The 25,028-nt window shown below is 43.3% G+C and overlaps 1 protein-coding gene across 1 annotated transcript in view; it reads right to left on the minus strand.

The window, feature by feature from the left end:
* Positions 1-20,667, minus strand: part of LOC109880546 (copper-transporting ATPase 1-like) — a 55,461-nt gene extending 34,794 nt beyond the window's left edge. The window contains exons 1-4 of the mRNA XM_031789611.1: positions 20,409-20,667; positions 6,225-6,359; positions 3,521-4,067; positions 487-1,239 (exon numbers count right to left, since the gene is read on the minus strand). Coding sequence (XP_031645471.1) covers positions 487-1,239; positions 3,521-4,067; positions 6,225-6,344 — 1,420 coding nt within the window. The 5' untranslated portion in view covers positions 6,345-6,359; positions 20,409-20,667. The remainder of the gene's footprint in view (positions 1-486; positions 1,240-3,520; positions 4,068-6,224; positions 6,360-20,408) is intronic.
* Positions 20,668-25,028: the final 4,361 nt, after the last annotated feature.

Genomic DNA, 25,028 nt, shown 5'->3' on the forward strand with positions numbered 1-25,028 from the left:
CAATGAGTTTCATAAACATTTCAATTTCTCATTCTGCTTTCTATGGCAGTTCTCCAACTACTGTTCTGGGAAGTTTCCATGAGTTACAAACAGAGATATTATTACAAACAGAGACAGATTCATTTGTTTTGCTTCACAGCTAGAGATATTATTACAAACAGAGACAGAGTCCTTTGTTTTGCTTCACAGCTAGAGATATTATTTCAAACAGAGACAGAGTCCTTTGTTTTGCTTCACAGCTAGAGATATTATTACAAACAGAGTAATTAGTTTTGTTTCACAGCCAGAGATATTATTAGGGGTTGTGTTACTAAACTCCGGAAACTTCACCTAAGACAGAAATTCCTGTTGTAGGATTTCTAGAATCAGGAGGGAGGGAATCCTCCAACCAGGATCTCTGAAAAACCTGGGAATGTATGGAATGTTTACTGAATGTTGAAACCCTAGTTAGGAGGATAAAATAATACAAACTGCCCATCAACTCACCAGGCAGGAAGGCATCAAATCCCATGTCCTCTATGGCCTCCCTGAGCTCTTCTGGTTGGGTGAGGAGAGGGTCGTACTCAAACGCCCCTCTGTGATTGGCCAGCGACACCTTGGCTGACCGCACCCCCTTCCTCTGAGACAGCCTCCCCTCGATGGACTGAACACAGAACCCACAGGTCATCCCCTCGATATGGATTAGGGCCGTGGTCGTCAGAGGCTGGCTGTAGCAGGGCTGGGTGGAGGAGAGGCCGGCCTGGGATGACGGTGGTGGTGTGGTGGATGTAGGGCTAACACCTCCAGAGGTAGAGCTCCAGGGTTGGGTTTTAAACGTCCCTGGTGGCAGGGCCTCGATGGCTTGCTGTAGCCCAGACACAGTCACCCTCCCTGGGTCATAGAGAATGGAGGCGCTCTCACTCTCCAACAATACCTCTATGGAGGTCACCCCAGCCAGCTTGGAGATGTTATCCTGGATGTTTACCACACAGGAGCGGCAGTGCATGCCCGTCACCCTGAGGGTAGTCTGGGCCGAGTCTGTGGACACCTCAGAATCCTCAGTGGAAATATCCACCGGCGCTGTGGGTGATGAGGCAGCGCTTAGCAACCGCTCCATCTTGCTGACGGACAGCAGCAGGGGGCGGAACTTGGACTTGGGCGTGGCCTTGAAGCCGGTCTTGGCGATCTGGGTGATGATGTCGTCGATGGTGATGAGGTATGGCAGGTAGAGAACTGTGGCCTCCTGGGAGTCTAGAACCACTGGGTGGAGAACACACAGGGGAAACATTTCTAATCTCCAACAATCCTAGTATCACAGAGTGGGGAGTACAGACTAACAGGAGATTCTGAGATGTTTCAAGATTATTTCTGACGACAAGTTTATGTTAAGTGAGAATACTAGACTACAACAACCTCCCATATTCATTTATTGCTATAGAACGCCAGGTCAGTAAAAGGTCCAGTGGATGTTTTTCCTGTGTTTTATACAGTCGGAAGTTTACATACACCTTAGCCAAATACATTTAAACTACATTTTTCACAATTCCTGACATTTACTCCTAGTAAAAATTCCTTAAAAGTAAAAAGTCTTAGGTCGGTTAGGATCGCCACTTTATTTTAAGAATGTGAAATGTCAGAATAATAGTAGAGAGAATGATTTATTTCAGCTTTAATTTATTTCATCACATTCCCAGTGAGTCAGAAGTTTACATACACTTAATTAGTTTTTGGTAGCATGGCCTTTAAATTTTTAACTTGGGTCAAACATTTTGGGTAGCCTTCCACAAGCTTCCCACAATAAGTTGGGTGAATTTTGGCCCATTCCTCCTGACAGAGCTGGTGTAACTGAGTCAGGTTTGTAGGCCTCCTTGCTCGCACACACTTTTTCAGTTCTGCCCACAAATCTTCTATAGGATTGAGGTCAGGGCTTTGTGATGGCCATTCCAATACCTTGACTTTGTTGTCCTTAAGCCATTTTGCCACAACTTTGGAAGTATGCTTGGGGTCATTGTCCATTTGGAAGAGCCATTTGCGACCAAGCTTTAACTTGATGTCTTGAGATGTTGCTTCAATATATCCACATTCTTTTTCTTCCTCATGATGCCATCTATTTTGTGAAGTGCACCAGTCCCTCCTGCAGCAAAGCACCCCCACAACATGATGCTGCCACCGACGTGCTTCACGGTTGGGATGGTGTTCATCGCCTCCCCCTTTTCCCTCCAAACATAACGATGGTCATTATGGCCAAACAGTTCTATTTTTGTTTCATCAGACCAGAGGACATTTCTCCAAAAAGTACAATATTTGTCCCCATGTGGAGTTGCAAACTGTAGTCTGGCTTTTTTATGGCGGTTTTGGAGCAGAGGCTTCTTCCTTGCTGAGTGGCCTTTCAGGTTATATCGATATAGGACTTGTTTTACTGTGGATATAGATACTTTTGTACCTGTTTCCTCCAGCATCTTCACAAGCTCCTTTGCTCTTCTGGGATTGATTTGACTTTTCGCACCAAAGTACGTTCATCTCTAGGAGACAGAACGCGTCTCCTTTCTGAGGGGTATGACAGCTGCGTGGTCCCATGGTGTTTATACTTGCGTACTATTGTTTGTACAGATGAACGGGGTACCTACAGGCGTTTGGAAATTGCTCCCAAGGATGAACCAGACTTGTGGAGGTCTACAATTTGTTTTCTGAGGTCTTGGCTGATTTATTTTGATTTTCCCATGATGTCAAGCAAAGAGGCACTGAGTTTGAAGGCAGCCTTGAAATACATCCACAGGTACACCTCCAATTGACTCAAATGATGTCAATTAGCCTATCAGAAGCTTCTAAAGCCATGACATCATTTTCTGGAATTTTCCAAGCTTTTTAAAGGCACAGTCAACTTAGTGTATGTAAACTTCTGACCCACTGGAATTGTGATACAGTGAATTATAAGTAAAATAATCTGTCTGTAAACAATTGTTGGAAAGATTACTTGTGTCATGCACAAAGTAGATGTCCTAACCGACTTGCCAAAACTATAGTTTGTTAACAAGACATTTATGGAGTGGTAGAAAAACTAGTTAAGTGTATGTAAACTTCCAACTTGAACTGTATGAGGTTGGAATAATACTGTGAAATTGTGAAAAGAGCTGTTTGAAAAGACCACCTGAAATTTCTGCCCGTTTTGATGGGATGACATTTTGGCCTGCCTGGTGACATCCCCAGGTGGTAAACTAGTTAAACCAATAAAGAGTTCCAAAACCTTTCAGTTTTCCCCTCCTTACTCAGACCACTCACAGACAGTCCTAGCAAATTCATGATTGAGAAATTACTCTTTGCTAAGAAGCTATTTTTGTTTGTTTTCAATTTAAAAGAAACAAAATGAATCACAGTAGGGTACTTAATTGTTACCCAGAAATGATTTGATATTGATATAAAGACTGTTGAATTGGACCTGTAACCAGGTCAGCACTACATGATAATGACCTTCAGTGTAAAACCTGTGACTACTACGATCAAATGATAATGACTGCTACTTAATACAAGGTAACTAAGTCACCTTTAATTTTCTCAACTCCTTTCAGTTTGCCAATCTTTCCTTCGATGGTGGTGGTGCAGGATAGACAGACCATGCCCTCGATACGCATCTTCACCTGTGAGAATGTGGCCGGGTCTGGGACAGGGGCTAAACCTGGAACCAGGGCTGGGACAGAGGCTGGGACTGAGACAGGGTCTGGGACTGAGACTAGGGTTTCCTCTGTAGGGGCCTCCAGGAAGGAGGCCAAGCTACTAACCACCTCCCCCAGCTGCAGTGCACTGATCAGGGCAGGGATGAAGGTAATGAACACCCCCCTCTGGTCCTTGTTCTCCTGGACCTCCAGGACCCCCTGGAGCTGAGCTAGCCTGGCCAGAGCCTCCTGTTGGGCCTCAGGGGTGAGAAGGGCTGGGGTGGGGATCAGCTGTGTGTCTGTGGGGACCTCGGAGGCTGTGGTAGTGTCTGAGAGGATGGAGTCAAACCCCATGTCCTCGATGGCCTCCGCCAGATCCTCTGGGGTGTGGAGGCTGTGGTTGAAGATGATGCTGGCATTCTTCAGCTCAAGAGACACCTACCAGGAAATATGTGCGTCAAACAAACTGCATAATCACTTTATACTGTATCAACAGAAGTGACCGTGTAATTCCAATGTACAATCAGTTTCTAAAACAAGGCCTTGAAACTAAACAGAATTATATCGCAGCCATAAAATTGTCATGTCATGGTTACTGTGTAAATCAGCACTATTCTTTATTTTTCCTCCCCAATTTTGGTGGTATCCAATTGGTAGTTACATCGCTGCAACTCCTGTACGGACTCGGGAGAGGTCGAAGTTCGAGAGCCGTGCGTCCTCCTAAACACAACCCAACCAAGTGCTTCTTGACACAATGCCCACTTAACCCGCACCAACGTGTCGGAGGAAACACCGTGCACCCTGCGACCGTGTCAGCATGCACTGCGCCCGGCCCACTGGGCCAATTGTGCGCCACCCCATGGGTCTCCTGATCGTGGCTTGCTGCAACAGAGCCTGGACTTGAACCCAGAATCTATAGTGGCACAGCTAGCACTGCAATGCAGTGTCTTAGACCACTGTGCCACTTGGGAGGCCTTAAAATCAGCATGATTCTGAGATTCATAGCATGGACTATAAATCACATACACTGAGAGGGTTACAGGTTATTGAGGATATCATGTGATGGTGTTGTTCCTGACTGACAGCTGGTCTTTACAGGACTGTCATTGGTCATTGTGGGTCGATAACTGTCTGGAAGTTAGCAGAAGATAATCCTCGTGAAACACAATGGATAAAGCCAAACTCCAGACCCCAGGTTATCACACTCACACAGACACACACTCACACAGACAGACACGCACTCACAGGGAAACGTGTGATTAACTGACGCCATCACCTGACCACTCACTGCGAGTTAAAAACACAGCAGGGAAGTGTGTGTGCACATGCCAGAGATCTGTGTTTTCCTAGGTGTGTGTGTGTGTGTGTGTGTGTGTGTGTGTGTGTGTGTGTGTGTGTGTCAGGGAGAGAGCGAGAGTGAAAGAGAGACCGTCCTTTTCTCATACAGTTTCCTTGAACTTTGACACTAGTTTAAAAAAAAGAAAGAAAACGATCCTATAGGCCTAAAGTCCACATGCAACAAAAACATATTAAATCCTACCTTTAAGGCCATGTGCTGTTCTTTACAATAACACACATTAACATCCCCCTTTTAAGGAATGAATGACATTTCCCGCCCTCTGTCTGCTAACCTCCAGACAGTTATCGACCCACAACGACCAATGACAGTCCTGTAAAGACCAGCTGTCAGTCAGGAACAACACCATCACATGATATCCTCATTAACCTGTGCCTGAGGGGTAAGCACACAGAGAAGGCCACATTTACTGCCATCTAGAACGTTCTTATAGATGCTACACGGGATTACGGATCACTGTTTATCTTCAATTAAGCTACATAAACCAGCCAACCCCTTAGAGGAGAGGAGGAGGCTGAGGTTAGATCCCAAATGGCACCCTATTCTGTAAATAGTTGAACCTATGGGCCCTGGTTAAATGTAGTACACTATGTAGGGCATAGGGTGAGATTTGGGATGCAGCCTGGAAACCTGCCTGGATATTTATGTTGGGTGACATTTGTCAAATGAATTAAAAATGATGGTTGGTAACATATAAATGAGAAGCGTTATTGCTGCTTTCTCAATTCTAGCTGGTTAGTTTCCCATCTAGTTTTTATAATGTTCTGAAACCTGTTTTTTTGTTTGTTTATTTTTTTTAGCAAACGCAGCTATTTTACATTTCTTGAAATTGTACAATGGTGTCAAGCATATATTAGAAATGCAGACTTGGCAGTTTGAAGACATTCCGTTTCAAAGTTCAAAAGGTGACATTGATGAACACAAAGCTTTAAGGGTGAAAACATCCTTCAGATCCTATCAAATCAGCTGGATGTGTAGGTTTACACATAGACCTATCCTATAGACTGGAGTCCCTATGTGGAAACCGGACCCACCTTGATGTGTAGGTTTACACATAGACCTATCCTATAGACTGGAGTCCCTATGTGGAAACCGGACCCACCTTGATGTGTAGGTTTACACATAGACCTATCCTATAGACTGGAGTCCCTATGTGGAAACCGGACCCACCTTGATGTGTAGGTTTACACATAGACCTATCCTATAGACTGGAGTCCCTATGTGGAAACCGGACCCACCTTGATGTGTAGGACTCCAGGCAGACGCCCAATGCGCAGCTCAATAGACTGAACACAGGAACCACAGGTCATCCCCTCTATACCCAGACATACTGAGCTCAGCTTGGCCTTCAGTGTCATGGTGAGTCCTTTAGTCTGAGAACCAACAAGGAAATAACATGGTTAAACAAAGAAAATAGTTCACATTCCAGAAAGCAAACAAGAAAAGGTCAGAGACTATTTCTTAGCGCATGACAAGGATCTTGTTTCCCACGGCAAGAGAGAAACCGGAAGAAAACAGGCCAGTAAATATTACATTAGGACCCCATTTAGTGGACTTGTCCATTAGGAAAAAATACCCCCCCCCCCACACCTGTCTGATTGGACTGATCCATTACAGAGGCCGTGGGGGTGGCACAGTCTATACGTCTAAGACATGTGCTACTGAACATTTATTTGGTTATATTAGGTAAGAACAACGACGCAACACTAATATCACCTATATTATACCCGATGTGTTTTCTCCCGCGTTGGATAGTGGTCTCTGTCCGCGGTTCTGAAACACATCAGTGGGCTGTTGAATTGGCACCTTTTCCTAGACCATGTTGCTATGTGAATAACTGGGTTAACAAGCCTTATCGGTATTGAGAACAATGTGGCGGAGACAGCAGCAGAGTTAGAGGACCAGAAAACAGCCATTGCCTTAAAATTGTCTAAGAAAAGTGAGGAGAGAGAGGAAACTGTTGAATGTGCCTGGCTTTATGAATCATCCATATATATATATATATATATATATATATATATATATATATATATATATACAGAAGACAGATCCTGTTTCTGTTGCCCGTTTGAGTGTTTGTTTAATAGCCTACATCAGTGGGAATCACCCAATTTCACAAATTCAACCGTTTTTAATCTTTGCTATGCTGAAATAAAAGGCTTTACACTTTCTTGTTTGTTAGAACAGCCTCTCTGGTTTTAGTTTAGTGTTGTTTACAATTTATTTAGTGTTGTTTACAATTTATTTAGTGTTGTTTATAATTTATTTAGTGTTGTTTACAATTTATTTAGTGTTGTTCATAATTTATTTAGTGTTGTTTATAATTTATTTAGTGTCGTTTACACTGTTCCAAATGGCCAGAAAAATATATATTAATAATAACCCTCCTTTTTGTGATCTCATTGTTGTTGTTATTATAATTATTATTGTTATTATTACTTATTTATTATAATGATGATCATAATAATGTCAATTTCATAAATTGCATTCACGAATGAATGCGACTGTTTATAGTCTTTGCTGTAATAAAGTGTTTACCAAAAAAACAGAGACAGACTCTCTGGTAGGCTTATCATTTATTTAGTGTTGCTTACATTGCTCCAAATGGTCAGGTAAATGATATTGTAATCTAACAGCACCTGTTTGGTACATAATACGCACGGGGTGCTGGCTCCTTATCTTCTTTATCTCCAGTATTTTCCATAACTAGTCAAATTTATTTCACACATCTGACACATTTCCCTTTACCGCCTGAGCAACCAGTAAACATTCCCCCATTTTGAGTATATTTGTCACGTCCTCTGCCTTCATTTTGCTTTCACATGTGTTACGATGTTCGGAGTTGCACCCTCGACAACCACTGTGATTATTATTATTATTTGACCCTGCTGGTCATCTATGAACATTTGAACATCTTCGTCATGTTCTGCTATAATCTCCACCCGGCACAGCCAGAAGAGGACTGGCCACCCCTCAGAGCCTGGTTCCTCTCTAGGTTTCTTCCTAGGTTCTGGCCTTTCTAGTGAGTTTTTTCCTAGCCACCGTGCTTCTACACCTGCATTGCTTGCCATTTGGGGTTCTGGGGTTCTGTACAGCACTGTGACATCAGCTGTTGTAAGAAAGGTTTTATAAATAAATGTGATTGATTGATTGATACTATGGCTATTTGATCATAATGTAGGCATACCAGAGTGGCCTGCCATAACATGGAATTAGCTGTTATATCACTCAGTCTACAGTATCAGCCAATGTGTGGTGTTCAATGAAGGCCTACATTCCATCAGACTTCTGAAAAAACACACATGGCTTGACATTAACCTGTTGATCCACTTGTCCTTCAGACAAGGAGGCGACTGAAAATGTTGTGTTGTTTGATGCAAGAAACCACTGTACAAAATAAAATGCATAATTATTCCCATACCATTATTACAGAGAATCAGACAAATTATGCTACCCTCTGCCTATTGGCTACTTAGCTTATTCAAGCCCGTCTCAAAATACAACACTGCCCCTTTAAGACATAAAAAAACCTCCTACACTGACTTGTTTTTCAAAGATGTCCAGAAATGCACACATCTTGTAGGAAGCAATCACTCCCCCCATTGTTGACTACACATGATCTGTAACTGGGTTAATAACTCGAAAGATATGAACATGTACACACACTGGCTTTGATCTCAAAACAAGTGCATCTACTGACGACCGCTCATGCTGTGTAAACAGTCCAGTTCAAAGTGTATGGCACAGATCCATATATGGCAATGGTTTATTTACATATTGGCCTACCCCAGCTCTGATTGGTTATGGTGCACTGGTCTGTTTACAGTACAGGCCTGAGTAGTGCCTGTCAATGCAATAGAATCCTACTCCGATGCATTCTGCAACAAAATCTCTTGCATAGTTAGTTTTGCATACTAAGTCTTGCATAGTTTGGTTTCTTTCGGTATGTTACATTGAAAGTGGCTAATAATACGTTGATTCGATCACAATTTCCACACCAAGGGGGGCAACTGAGAAGTTCAATCCCGTGCTTCTCTGAGACAGGTGGGTCACTGTACACACAATTTGGACACATCTAGGGCTCTCAGGACTAGCTACATCGACCTCAGACAAGTTACATCATAGGACTCCTCTAGGTTAGCTAGCCATGGCATGAAAGTCCTTTGATTAGCTTTGCATAACGTAGCTTAATTATATTTTTGGGATTGGCATTTCTAACGTTAAAGTCCACATCACCAAGACAGTTGTGAAGAGGGCACGACAAAACCTAATCCCCCTCAGGAGACTGAAAATATTTGGCATGGGTCCCCAGATCCTCAAAACGTAAAAAATCTGCACCATCGAGAGCATCCTGACCGGTTGCATCACCGCCTGGTATAGCAACTGCTCGGCATCTGATCGTAAGGCGCTACAGAGGGTAGTACATATGGCCCAGTACATCACTGGGGCCAAGCTTCCTGCCATCTAGGACCTATATAATAGGCGTGTCAGAGGAAAGCGCATATAATTGACAGACACCAGTCACCCAAGCTTTTTCTCTGCAAGAGATAACAGAGCGCCAAGTCTAAGACCAAAAGGCTCCTTAACAGCTTCTACCCCCAAGCCATAAGACTGCTGAACAATTAACCAAATGGCCACCAGACTATTTACATTGACACACCCCTCCCCTCAATTTATTTTGTACACTGCTGCTACTCTCTGTTTACTATCTATGCCTAGTCACTTCACCCCTACCTACAGGTGGGTAATTCTGCAACTACAAGAACTTCTGGTGTCTGGCTAGACTGCAAACTCTCCTTCCAGACTCATATCAAACATCTCCAATCGAAAATCAAATCAAGAGTCGGCTTTCTATTCCGCAACAAAGCCTCCTTCACTCAAGCCGCCAAGCTTACCCTAGTAAAACTGACTATCCTACCGATCCTCGACTTCGGCGATGTCATCTACAAAATGGCTTCCAACACTCTACTCAGCAAACTGGATGCAGTCTATCACAGTGCCATCCGTTTTGTCACTAAAGCACCTTATACTACCCACCACTGCGACTTGTATGCTCTAGTCGGCTGGCCCTCGCTACATATTCGTCGCCAGACCCACTGGCTCCAGGTCATCTACAAGTCTATGCTAGGTAAAGCTCCGCCTTATCTCAGCTCACTGGTCACGATGGCAACACCCATCCGTAGCACGCGCTCCAGCAGGTGTATCTCACTGATCATCCCTAAAGCCAACACCTCATTTGGCCGCCTTTCGTTCCAGTACTCTGCTGCCTGTGACTGGAACGAATTGCAAAAATCGCTGAAGTTGGAGACTTTTATCTCCCTCACCAACTTCAAACATCAGCTATCTGAGCAGCTAACCGATCGCTGCAGCTGTACATAGTCTATTGGTAAATAGCCCACCCTTTTCACCTACCTCATCCCCGTACTGTTTCTATTTATTTACTTTTCTGCTCTTCTGCACACCAATATCTCTACCTGTACATGACCATCTGATCTTTTATCACTCCAGTGTTAATCTGCAAAATTGTAATTATTTGCCTACCTCCTCATGCCTTTTGCACACATTGTATATAGACCCCCCCTTCGTTTTCTACTGTGTTATTGACTTGTTAATTGTTTACTCCATGTGTAACTCTTTGTTGTATGCTCACACTGCTATGCTTTATCTTGGCCAGGTCGCAGTTGCAAATGAGAACTTGTTCTCAACTAGCCTACCTGGTTAAATAAAGGTGTTCTCAACTAGCCTACCTGGTTAAATAAAGGTGTTCTCAACTAGCCTACCTGGTTAAATAAAGGTGTTCTCAACTAGCCTACCTGGTTAAATAAAGGTGAAATAAAAATAATAAAAAAATATGTCCTCAGGCTCAATTTTGGGGATTTTATAAAAAAAATATGCATCATTTCCATCAGTCATTTCCATCACAAACTTAATGGATTTTTGTCATTTCCACCACAGTTATGTTATTACTTTGTACTTTTTATACAGGCTTATTTAATCATGTTTTAAATGACTTTAATCTAGAAAATGCTCCAAGGTGTGCACAATTGGAAAACTTAAGTAGTTTCTTTGTTTTTAGAAGATGCCACATAAAACAGCAGAGGTCACAGACATATAGAAACAAAATGATCCTATACGATACCAGGAACATCTGCAAAAAGACAGGGAGAGATACTGGAAGAAAAAAAGAGAAGGGAGAAGTGATATCTATCTCTGAGCTTACAAAGCGAGAACAAAGAAACAAGAGATGGAAATGTAACCAACGGAATAGAAGACAGACTTTAAAGAAAACAATTACAATGGAGACCTACCTATCAGCCAACACACCACCTCAGTTACAATGGAGACCTACCTATCAGCCAACACACCACCTCAGTTACAATGGAGACCTACCTATCAGCCAACACACCACCTCAGTTACAATGGAGACCTACCTATCAGCCAACACACCACCTCAGTTACAATGGAGACCTACCTATCAGCCAACACACCACCTCAGTTACAATGGAGACCTACCTATCAGCCAACACACCACCTCAGTTACAATGGAGACCTACCTATCAGCCAACACACCACCTCAGTTACAATGGAGACCTACCTATCAGCCAACACACCACCTCAGTTACAATGGAGACCTACCTATCAGCCAACACACCACCTCAGTTACAATGGAGACCTACCTATCAGCCAACACACCACCTCAGTTACAATGGAGACCTACCTATCAGCCAACACACCACCTCAGTTACAATGGAGACCTACCTATCAGCCAACACACCACCTCAGTTACAATGGAGACCTACCTATCAGCCAACACACCACCTCAGTTACAATGGAGACCTACCTATCAGCCAATACACCACCTCAGTTACAATGGAGACCTACCTATCAGCCAACACACCACCTCAGTCACCAGATGACCTGCAGCCAGAACATGAGGCTAACATACCTGCCCCTAACTTACCTGCCCTAAACATACCTGCCTCTAACATACTTGCCCCTAACTTACCTGCCCCTAACATACCTGCCTCTAACATACCTGCCCCTAACATACCTTCCCCTAACATACCTGCCCCTAACATACCTGCCCCTAACATACAGTGCAATCACAATCATGAAGTGGAACGACATTTATTGGATATTTCAATCTTTTTTAACAAATCAAAAACTGAAAAATTGGGCGTGCAAAATTATTCAGCCCCCTTAAGTTAATACTTTGTAGCGCCACCTTTTGCTGCGATTACAGCTGTAAGTCGCTTGGGGTATGTCTCTATCAGTTTTGCACATCAAGAGACTGACATTTTTTCCCATTCCTCCTTGCAAAACAGCTCGAGCTCAGTGAGGTTGGATGGAGAGCATTTGTGAACAGCAGTTTTCAGTTCTTTCCACAGATTCTCGATTGGATTCAGGTCTGGACTTTGACTTGGTCATTCTAACACCTGGATATGTTTATTTTTGAACCATTCCATTGTAGATTTTGCTTTATGTTTTGGATCATTGTCTTGTTGGAAGACAAATCTCCATCCCAGTCTCAGGTCTTTTGCAGACTCCATCAGGTTTTCTTCCAGAATGGTCCTGTATTTGGCTCCATCCATCTTCCCATCAATTTTAACCATCTTCCCTGTCCCTGCTGAAGAAAAGCAGGCCCAAACCATGATGCTGCCACCACCATGTTTGACAGTGGGGATGGTGTAGTCAGGGTGATGAGCTGTGTTGCTTTTACGCCAAACATTCCATTTTGGTTTCATCTGACCAGAGCACCTTCTTCCACATGTTTGGTGTGTCTCCCAGGTGGCTTGTGGCAAACTTTAAATGACACTTTTATGGATATCTTTAAGAAATGGCTTTCTTCTTGCCACTCTTCCATAAAGGCCAGATTTGTGCAATATACGACTGATTGTTGTCCTATGGACAGAGTCTCCCACCTCAGCTGTAGATCTCTGCAGTTCATCCAGAGTGATCATGGGCCTCTTGGCTGCATCTCTGATCAGTCTTCTCCTTGTATGAGCTGAAAGTTTAGAGGGACGGCCAGGTCTTGGTAGATTTGCAGTGGTCTGATACTCCTTCCATTTCAATATTATCGCTTGCACAGTGCTCCTTGGGATGTTTAAAACTTGGGAAATCTTTTTGTATCCAAATCAGGCTTTAAACTTCTTCACAACAGTATCTCGGACCTGCCTGGTGTGTTCCTTGTTCTTCGTGATGCTCTCTGCGCTTTTAACGGACCTCTGAGACTATCACAGTGCAGGTACATTTATACGGAGACTTGATTTATTTTTATTTTTATTTATTTTACCTTTATTTAACCAGGTAGGCAAGTTGAGAACAAGTTCTCATTTACAATTGCGACCTGGCCAAGATAAAGCAAAGCAGTTCGACAGATAAAACGACACAGAGTTACACATGGAGTAAAAACAAACCTACAGTCAATAATGCAGTATAAACAAGTCTATATACAATGTGAGCAAATGAGGTGAGAAGGGAGGTAAAGGCAAAAAAGGCCATGATGGCAAAGTAAGTACAATATAGCAAGTAAAATACTGGAATGGTAGTTTTGCAATGGAAGAATGTGCAAAGTAGAAATAAAAAATAATGGGGTGCAAAGCAGCAAAATAAATAAATAAATTAAAATTAAATACAGTTGGGAAAGAGGTAGTTGTTTGGGCTAAATTATAGGTGGGCTATGTACAGGTGCAGTAATCTGTGAGCTGCTCTGACAGTTGGTGCTTAAAGCTAGTGAGGGAGATAAGTGTTTCCAGTTTCAGAGATTTTTGTAGTTCGTTCCAGTCATTGGCAGCAGAGAACTGGAAGGAGAGGCGGCCAAAGAAAGAATTGGTTTTGGGGGTGACTAGAGAGATATACCTGCTGGAGCGTGTGCTACAGGTGGGAGATGCTATGGTGACCAGCGAGCTGAGATAAGGGGGGACTTTACCTAGCAGGGTCTTGTAGATGACATGGAGCCAGTGGGTTTGGCGACGAGTATGAAGCGAGGGCCAGCCAACGAGAGCGTACAGGTCGCAATGGTGGGTAGTATATGGGGCTTTGGTGATAAAACGGATTGCACTGTGATAGACTGCATCCAATTTGTTGAGTAGGGTATTGGAGGCTATTTTGTAAATGACATCGCCAAAGTCGAGGATTGGTAGGATGGTCAGTTTTACAAGGGTATGTTTGGCAGCATGAGTGAAGGATGCTTTGTTGCGAAATAGGAAGCCAATTCTAGATTTAACTTTGGATTGGAGATGTTTGATATGGGTCTGGAAGGAGAGTTTACAGTCTAACCAGACACCTAAGTATTTGTAGTTGTCCACGTATTCTAAGTCAGAGCCGTCCAGAGTAGTGATGTTGGACAGGCGGGTAGGTGCAGGTAGCGATCGGTTGAAGAGCATGCATTTAGTTTTACTTGTATTTAAGAGCAATTGGAGGCCACGGAAGGAGAGTTGTATGGCATTGAAGCTTGCCTGGAGGGTTGTTAACACAGTGTCCAAAGAAGGGCCGGAAGTATACAGAATGGTGTCGTCTGCGTAGAGGTGGATCAGGGACTCACCAGCAGCAAGAGCGACCTCATTGATGTATACAGAGAAGAGAGTCGGTCCAAGAATTGAACCCTGTGGCACCCCCATAGAGACTGCCAGAGGTCCGGACAGCAGACCCTCCGATTTGACACACTGAACTCTATCAGAGAAGTAGTTGGTGAACCAGGCGAGGCAATCATTTGAGAAACCAAGGCTGTCGAGTCTGCCGATGAGGATATGGTGATTGACAGAGTCGAAAGCCTTGGCCAGATCAATGAATACGGCTGCACAGTAATGTTTCTTATCGATGGCGGTTAAGATATCGTTTAGGACCTTGAGCGTGGCTGAGGTGCACCCATGACCAGCTCTGAAACCGGATTGCATAGCAGAGAAGGTATGGTGAGATTCGAAATGGTCGGTAATCTGTTTGTTGACTTGGCTTTCGAAGACCTTAGAAAGGCACGGTAGGATAGATATAGGTCTGTAGCAGTTTGGGTCAAGAGTGTCCCCCCCTTTGAAGAGGGGGATGACCGCAGCTGCTTTCCAATCTTTGGGAATCTCAGACGACACGAAAGAGAGGTTGAACAGGCTAGTAATAGGGGTGGCAACAATTTCGGCAGATAATTTTAGAAAGAAAGGGTCCAGATTGTCTAGCCCGGCTGATTTGTAGGGGTCCAGATTTTGCAGCTCTTTCAGAACATCAGCTGAATGGATTTGGGAGAAGGAGAAATGGGGAAGGCTTGGGCGAGTTGCTGTTGGGGGTGCAGTGCTGTTGTCCGGGGTAGGAGTAGCCAGGTGGAAAGCATGGCCAGCCGTAGAAAAATGCTTATTGAAATTCTCAATTATGGTGGATTTATCAGTGGTGACAGTGTTTCCTATCTTCAGTGCAGTGGGCAGCTGGGAGGAGGTGTTCTTATTCTCCATGGACTTTACAGTGTCCCAGAACTTTTTTGAGTTAGTGTTGCAGGAAGCAAATTTCTGCTTGAAAAAGCTAGCCTTGGCTTTTCTAACTGCCTGTGTATAATGATTTCTAGCTTCCCTGAACAGCTGCATATCACGGGGGCTGTTCGATGCTAATGCAGAACGCCATAGGATGTTTTTGTGTTGGTTAAGGGCAGTCAGGTCTGGGGAGAACCAAGGGCTATATCTGTTCCTGGTTCTAAATTTCTTAAATGGGGCATGTTTATTTAAGATGGTTAGGAAGGCATTTTTTAAAAATATCCAGGCATCCTCTACTGACGGGATGAGATCAATATCCTTCCAGGATACCCCGGCCAGGTCGATTAGAAAGGCCTGCTCGCAGAAGTGTTTCAGGGAGCGTTTTACAGTGATGAGTGGAGGTCGTTTGACCGCTGACCCATTACGGATGCAGGCAATGAGGCAGTGATCGCTGAGATCTTGGTTGAAGACAGCAGAGGTGTATTTAGAGGGGAAGTTGGTTAGGATGATATCTATGAGGGTGCCCGTGTTTAAGGTTTTGGGGAGGTACCTGGTAGGTTCATTGATTATTTGTGTGAGATTGAGGGCATCAAGTTTAGATTGTAGGATGGCTGGGGTGTTAAGCATGTTCCAGTTTAGGTCGCCTAGCAGCACGAACTCTGAAGATAGATGGGGGGCAATCAGTTCACATATGGTGTCCAGAGCACAGCTGGGGGCAGAGGGTGGTCTATAGCAGGCGGCAACGGTGAGAGACTTGTTTTTAGAGAGGTGGATTTTTAAAAGTAGAAGTTCAAATTGTTTGGGTACAGACCTGGATAGTAGGACAGAACTCTGCAGGCTATCTTTGCAGTAGATTGCAACACCGCCCCCTTTGGCAGTTCTATCTTGTCTGAAAATGTTGTAGTTTGGAATTAAAATGTCTGAGTTTTTGGTGGTCTTCCTAAGCCAGGATTCAGACACAGCTAGAACATCCAGGTTGGCAGAGTGTGCTAAAGCAGTGAATAGAACAAACTTATGGAGGAGGCTTCTAATGTTAACATGCATGAAACCAAGGCTATTACGGTTACAGAAGTCGTCAAAAGAGAGCGCCTGGGGAATAGGAGTGGAGCTAGGCACTGCAGGGCCTGGATTCACCTCTACATCGCCAGAGGAACATAGGAGGAGTAGAATAAGGGTACGGCTAAAAGCTATGAGAATTGGTCGTCTAGAACGTCTGGAACATAGAGTAAAAGGAGGTTTCTGGGGGCGATAAAATAGCATCAAGGTATAATGTACAGACAAATGTATGGTAGGATGTGAATACAGTGGAGGTAAACCTAGGTATTGAGTGATGAAGAGAGAGATATTGTCTCTAGAAACATCGTTGAAACCAGGAGATGTCATTGCATGTGTGGGTGGTGGAACTAATAGGTTGGATAAGGTATAGTGAGCAGGACTAGAGGCTCTACAGTGAAATAAGACAATAAACACTAACCAGAACAGAAATGGACAAGACATATTGACATTAAGGAGAGGCATGCTTAGTCGAGTGATCAAAAGGGTCCGGTGAGTGGAGAGGTTGGTTGGTGATTTAGACAGCTAGCCAGGGCATCGGTAGCAAGCTAGCATAGGATGGAGGTCTGTTTGTTAGCCACCTCCTGCGCTCCGTCAGTAGATTAGTGGGGTTCCGTGTGGTAGAGGGGATCAATCCAAATCACACAACAACAACAAAAATAAAAACAATAGATATAGTTATAGAGGCCCAAGAAGAAAACATAATAATAATAATAAAAAATAATAAATAAAAAAATAAAAAAATTGTCCGATTGTCTATTCAGATAGCAGCCGGTAAGACAGCTAACGGTTAGCAGGCCGCAGATGGGGGAGCCAGCCGAATAACTCCTTCGGGTAGATAACGTCGGCAGTCCAGTTGTGAAGGCCCGGTGGGGCTCCGCGAAGGCAGCAAAACGGGTCCGGATAGGCGACTGCAGCCCAGGTGCGATTGATGGAACTCAGGAGTGATTGACGGAGCTTGCTAGCTCCGGAACAATTGATGTTTGCTCCGGAATCGACGAAGGCCGATAGTCACACGGATAGCAGCTAGCTAGCTGTGAGATCCGGGCATGAATGTCCAGAGAGCAGTCGAAATCCAGGGACATGGAGAGAAAAATTGGTCCGGTATGCTCCGCTCCGAGCCGCGCTGCGCCGTACAGAACTGGCGATAGACTTTCGAGCCAAAGGATAGCCGATGACCACAAACCGTGGTTAGCTGAACACCAACGACTTGCCAGTAAAGGAGCCAACTAGCTTCTGAACTAGCTTCTGGATTAGCTTCTGGATTAGCTTCTGGCTAGTTTCAGGCCAGCCTCCTGGAGTTTCCGGCTAGCTTCTTGGAGGATTACAGATCTGAGGTAAATAATACTTTTTTATAAATATACATTGGTGAGGCGGGTTGCAGGAGAGTGTTTTGAAGATGAGTTGATGGAAAATAAAAATTAAATGTATGTGAAAAAGTTGTAAATATATATATATACAGGACACGACAAGACGAGGACAAAAGACGTCTGAACTGCTATGCCACCTTGGAGCTAGAGTGAGGTGGATTGTATTTATCATCATTAGTCATTTAGGTCAACATTGGATCATTCAGAGATCCTCACTGAACTTCTGGAGAGAGTTTGCTGCACTGAAAGTAAAGGGGCTGAATAATTTTGCACGCCCAATTTTTCAGTTTTTGATTTGTTAAAAAAGTTTAAAATATCCAATAAATGTCGTTCCACTTCATGATTGTGTCCCACTTGTTGTTGATTCTTCACAAAAAAATACAGTTTTATATCTTTATGTTTGAAGCCTGAAATGTGGCAAAAGGTCGCAAAGTTCAAGGGGGCCGAATACTTTCGCAAGGCACTGTACCTGCCCCTAACATACCTGCCCCTAACATACCTGCCTCTAACTTTGCTGGAAGAAAAAAGGTGGAAGAGGTCGCTGAAAAACAGAGATCTCTGCAAGACAAATGTCAAACCTGATAAAGCTTAACGGAAAACTGAGAAATACCAACAACAAAAAAGCAATGATCAACTGATGAAGAAAATAGATAGACAAAATTACCCAAAGACAAAACAGAAAATGCAGGGAACTCTGAAGAACTTGAGAAGGATCTTATTGTTTCAAAATAACCATCATTGCAGAGTTAAAGCAAAAGTATAAAAAAAATGCACAGTGCCAAAAGACAAACAAGTGGCTTCAAAAATGCTCAGAGGAAACATCCTGAGAAAGTACGGCCTGGTCAAACAGAGAATTTGGATTTTCAGCAAAAGCACTGAGGGCAAATTAAAACAGGCCAACAAGTCTTCAATACTCCAGGAAAAAACAGTGTAACAGAATTAGCACAGCCACAGAAGAGAACATCACTAGATTCTATCAACGAGATGACAACAGTAGAACAACAGGGGAAAAGGACAGTAACGAGGAACAAGAAAAAAAAGCAGAAGCGCTTCTTGAACGGCACAATTCAGAACCTTTATCAGGATTTTAAGAGGGAATAATCAGAGATTAAAAAATGTCCTACTATGAATTCTTTAAAACACGTCCTTTTTGGGTTGTCAAGCCAACGGTCCAGGATAGAGACACATGTCTCTGCAAAACCCACGCCAACCTCCAGTTCACGGTGGACAAACTACAGCATCACTGAGAAAGTTAGTAAGTCTTTGTGCTGTCAGAACCTGAAGAAAGAGTGCATGTACACAGAGTGCTCCCTTTGCCAAGCAAAATAGCTTAAAACATCTGACTTTGATGCTGGTGAGCAGACATTGATGTCATTTCCACCACAACCATATTTTTTGGTAAATTATTATATTATGTATAATTTCATTGATTGATTTAATGATGTGATGGAAATGACATTCGTCTATGGCTGTTTGAGAAAAATGACGAAAATATATAAATTCCTAAATAGGACAATCGCAGCCATTATCAGACATTATTTCTAGACAAATCAAACACGATTATAATACTGGTAAAATGGTGTTTCAATACATTTTTATTTCTGAAAGCTTGCCGGGCCAAAGTGCCCGAAGTTGCAGACTCACCCAGGTACAAATGACCTCAACTAACCTGTAACCCCGCACATTGACTTGGAACCGGTAACCCCTGTATATAGCCCCGCTATTGTGTTAGTTTAGTTTATTTGGTCAATATTTTCTTAACTCTTCTTGAAGTGCATTGTTGGTTAAGGGCTTGTAAGTAAGCATTTCACGGTAAGGTCTACACTTGTTGTATTCGGCGCATGTGACAAATGAAGTATGATTTGATTTGATTTCCTGGTTACTAAAATAATAGTTTGTGACAAAACAAGCACTGTGAAATATATTTTCAATAACCAAAATTTTTGTATTTTCAGCTGTTTGAAGCTGGTGTACAAAACCGAAAGCAAAAGACGCAAAAACTAACTTTAAAGATGGGCAGTAAAGAAATAGCGCACATAGAACAGATCTACCACGTCTTAGACTTGCTTTCAATGAAAATAATTTCTATAAGTTATATTTCTACTCACATTGGCTTAATAGAAAACTATGACACCACAGCAAATGCTCAGTAATTTATTTTCGTATGAGGTGCAATCTGTATTTTAAATCATAGCTATATTATATTAGCATAGCTAGTCCAATAATGGACCAAAGGAACCTACGTTACTCGGGGTGGCAGGTAGCCTAGTGGTTAGAGCATTGGACTAGTAACCGAAAGGTAGTTAAATAAATAAAACTACTCGGACCTTAGCTAACAACTTTGTTTATTGAAATATATATATTTCACATTGCTTGTTTTGTTACATGTTCATTTTAAAATGTTGATGATCAAGGGCTAGCTGGCTTTTAATTCTTTGGATCTGCTTTCCAATCAAGCACCAACAAACTGCTGTTAGCTACTAAAACTAGATAGCTATAAGTAGCTAAAGCAAACGTTATTTAAGACAAAACATTCTCAGATATTTACCTGTTTAACTAGAAGACAACCATGTAACGTTAGCTTAATTGAAGATGTTGTAGTGTTGACGTTGCAAAAACGATATTCGGAGTTGTTAAGGGTGGAGAAAGTTGACTTTCCTGGCTTATTTCCTTGCTAGCAAGTTAGTGGTCTCCTTATAGCCGCAACAAACTCTGTACTCCAGCTTGTATCTAAGTACAAGAACATTGACATGCCTTGTTTAGGGTGTCGATGTGTGGTTTTCCATGGTGACGTCACACGGTTTAAATTGCGGGGGACCTGCGCAAGAGAGAGATGGATGAGCTGCCTGCTGCATGTGATGAACTTGGGGGTACCTCTCAGTGGTGGAAAATGTACCTAATCGTCATACTTGAGTAAAAGTAAAGAAACCTTAAAATAAATAACTCAGGTAAAAGTGAAAGTCACCCAGTAAAATCATACTTGAGTAAAAGTCCAAAAGTATTTGGTTTTAAATATATTTAAGTATCAAAAGTAAATGTAATGCTAAAATATACTTAAGTCTCAAAAGTAAAAGTAGAAATAATTTAATTTCCTTATATTAAGCACATTGTTTTAAAAATTTTGCCAGGGACACACTCCAACACTCAGACATCATTTACAAACAAAGCATTTGTGTTTAGTGTGTTCGCCAGATCAGATACAGGAGGGACAACTAGGGATTTTCTCTTTAAGCGTGTGAATTAGACCATTTTCCTGTATGGAGTAAAAAGTACATTATTTTCTTTAGGAATGTAGTGGAGTAAAAGTCAAAGTTGTCAAAAATATAAATAGTAAAATAAAGTACAGATACCCAAAACAGCTACTTAAGTAGTACTTTAAGTATTTATACTTAAGTACTTGACACCACTGCTGCCTCTAAATATTCTAAACTGGTTTCATCCATTGGTTTCCTATCCTTGTCTCCTATCCTTGTCTCCTTCGCTTCATTTGCACGGATCTGTGAATAACTTTAGCATAGTTCATATTTTGTAGAATATGTTGTCCACAGCTGAACAAAAAGCAAATGGCATTGTGTCGATTAGGCTTGGACATGTTTTTTAAATTTCTATTCCATTCTATTCTTTTCCAAGTTAGGCATGACTTACCATGCACTGAATGGAGCTGTATGCATGCTACACAGTGCTGCGTAAGTACGGACTTTCTAATCCACATTACCTTGGTTTGGTATCGAACAAACACCTCACAAAACATGGAGTCAGAAGTCAGAACCAAATAGGTATATCCATGTGTAACTCTGTGTTGTCTGTTCACACTGCTATGCTTTATCTTGGCCAGGTCGCAGTTGCAAATGAGAACTTGTTCTCAACTAGCCTACCTGGTTAAATAAAGGTGAAATATATATTTTTTAAACTCATCCAAACGACACATGGATAAATGTACAGTAGGAAGGGAGGTGCCAACCAGCTAACCAGCTACAAATAATAATAATAAGGACAACAATGGCTTACCCGGTAATCCCAGAACCAGAACCTATGGAAATGAAGGGCGATACATACAACAACTGGACATTTCTGTCAATGGGAAAACTATGGGATAGCTACCGGTCTGGACAAAAAGGAAGCAAAAGTCCGCATAGCAACTCTGCTAACCATGATGGGGAAAGAAATGTCATCTCTTATAGCGGCATCTTCATATCAAATCAAATCAAATGTTATCGGTCACATACACGTGGTTAGCAGATGTTAATGCGAGTGCAGTGAAATGCTTGCGCTTCTAGTTCCGACAGTGCAGTAACATATAACAAGTAATCTTAACAATTCCACAACAACTACCAAATACACACAAATCTAAAGGGATGAAATAGGAATATGTACATATAAATATGTGGATAAGCGATTGTAACAGTGTAATGACCGAGCAGCATAGGCAGGATGCAATAGATGGTATAACATACAGTTTATACTTTTGAGATGAGTAATGTAAGATATGTAAACATTATTAAAGTTGCATTATTAAAGTGACTGGTGTTCCATTCATCAATGGAACACCTGACCCCTCCTGTCTCAGCCTCCAGTATTTATGCTGCAGTAGTTTATGTGTCGGGGGGCTGGGGTCAGTTTGTTATATCTGGAGTACTTCTCCTGTCCTATTCGGTGTCCTGTGTGAATCTAAGTGTGCGTTCTCTAATTCTCTCCTTCTCTCTTTCTTTCTCTCTCTCGGAGGACCTGAGCCCTAGGACCATGCCCCAGGACTACCTGACATGATGACTCCTTGCTGTCCCCAGTCCACCTGGCCATGCTGCTGTTCCAGTTTCAACTGACCTGAGCCCTAGGACCATGCCCCAGGACTACCTGACATGATGACTCCTTGCTGTCCCCAGTCCACCTGGCCATGCTGCTGCTCCAGTTTCAACTTCCACCTGACTGTGCTGCTGCTCCAGTTTCAACTGTTCTGCCTTATTATTATTCGACCATGCTGGTCATTTATGAACATTTGAACATCTTGGCCATGTTCTGTTATAATCTCCACCCGGCACAGCCAGAAGAGGACTGGCCACCCCACATAGCCTGGTTCCTCTCTAGGTTTCTTCCTAGGTATTGGCCTTTCTAGGGAGTTTTTCCTAGCCACCGTGCTTCTACACCTGCATTGCTTGCTGTTTGGGGTTTTAGGCTGGGTTTCTGTACAGCACTTTGAGATATCAGCTGATGTACGAAGGGCTATATAAATAAATTTGATTTGATTTGATCAAGTGGCCAATTATTTTGAGTCTGTATGTAGTCTGTCTCTGTGTTAGTGATGGCTGTTTAACAGTCTGAAGGCCTTGAGACAGAAGCTGTTTTTCAGTCTCTCAATCTCAGCTTTGATGCACCTGTACTGACCTCGCCTTCTGAACAGGCTGTCGCTCGGGTGGTTGTTGTCCTTAATGATCTTTTTGTGTCTTCCTGTGACATCGGGTGCTGTAGGTGTCCTGGAGGGCAGGTAATTTGCCCCCGGGGATGCATTGCGCAGACCGCACCACCCTCTGGAGAGCCTTGCGGCTGTGGGCGGTGCAGTTGCAGTTGCCCTACAAGGCGGTGATACAGCCCAGACGAAATGCTCTCAATTGTGCATTTTTAAAAGATTGGGAGGGTTTTAGATGCCAAGCCAAATTTCTTCAGCCTCCTGAGGTTGAAAAGGTGCTGTTGCGACTTCTTCACCACACTGTCTGTGTGGGTGGACCATTTCAGTTTGTCTGTGATGTGTTAAGCAGAGGGACTTAAAACTGTCCACCTTCTCCATTGCTGCCCCGTCGATGTGGATAGGGGGGGGGCGGTGCGCTCCCTCTGCTGTTTCCTGAAGTCCATGATCATCTTCTTTGTTTTGTTGACATTGAGTGGGAGGTTGTTTTCCCAGCAACACACTCCGAGTGCCCTCACCTCCTCCCTGTAGGCTGTCTCGTCATTGTTTGTAATCAAGCCCACTACTCTTGTGTCGTCTGCAAACTTGATTGAGTTGGAGGCGTGCGTGGCCACGCAGTCATGGGTGAACAGGAAGTACAGGAGGGGGCTGAAAACACACCCTTGTGGGGCCCCAGTGTTGAGGGTCAGCGAAGTGGAGATGTTGCTTCCTACCTTCACCACCTGGAGGCGGCCTATCAGAAAGTCCAGGACCCAGTTGCACAAGGCGGGGTTGAGACCGAAGGCCTCAAGCTTAATGATGAGCTTGCAGGGTACTATGGTGTTGAATGCTGAGCTGTAGTCAATGAATAGCATTCTCACATAGGTATTCTTCTTGTCCAGATTGGATAGGGCAGTGTGCAGTGTGATGGCAATTGCATCGTCTGTGGACCTATTGCGGCGGTATGCAAATTGAAGTGGGTCTAAGGTGGCAGGTAAGGTGGAGGTGATATTATCCTTGACTAGCCTCTCAAATGACTTCATGATGACAGAAGTGAGTGCTACGGGGCGGTAGTCATTTAGTTCAGTTATCTGTGCCTTCTTGGGTACAGGAACAATGGTGGCCATCTTGAAGCATGTGTGAACAGCAGACTGGGATAGGCAGCAATTGAATATGTCCGTAAATACACCAGCCAGCTGGTCTGCGCATGCTCTGAGGACTCGGCCAGGGATACTGTCTAGGCCGGCAGCCTTGCGGGGGTTAATGCGTTTAAATGTCTTATTTACGTCGGCCACAGAGTAGGAGAGGGGGGCCAGTAGTACATGGTAGCGGGCCGCGTCGGTGGAACTGTATTATCCTCAAAGCGGGCAAAGAAGGTTTTTAGTTTGTCTGGAAGCAAGACGTCAGTGTCCGTGACGTGGCTGGTCACATTGCGACTCCACTTTGTCCCTATATCGACATTTCTCTTGTTTGATTGCCTTGCGGAGAGAATAACTACACTGTTTATTTTCGGCCATATTCCCAGTCATCTTTCCATGGTTGAATGCAATGGTTTGTGCTTTTAATTTTGCCCGAACGCCGCAATCTATCCCACAGTGGACTTCTTCTCCAATGGACTTCTGAACTCACTCACCGAATCAGCATATAAATCATTATTATTCTCTGAGGCTGCCCAGAACATTTCCCAGTTCGCTTGATCAAAACAATCTTGAAGCGTGGATTCCATTTGGTCAGACCAGCGTTGAATAGTCTTGTCATGGGTACATCCTGTTTGAGTTTCTGCCAAGAGGA

The sequence above is a fragment of the Oncorhynchus kisutch genome, linkage group LG15 (genome assembly GCF_002021735.2).
Source record: "Oncorhynchus kisutch isolate 150728-3 linkage group LG15, Okis_V2, whole genome shotgun sequence".
NCBI lineage: Eukaryota > Metazoa > Chordata > Actinopteri > Salmoniformes > Salmonidae > Oncorhynchus > Oncorhynchus kisutch.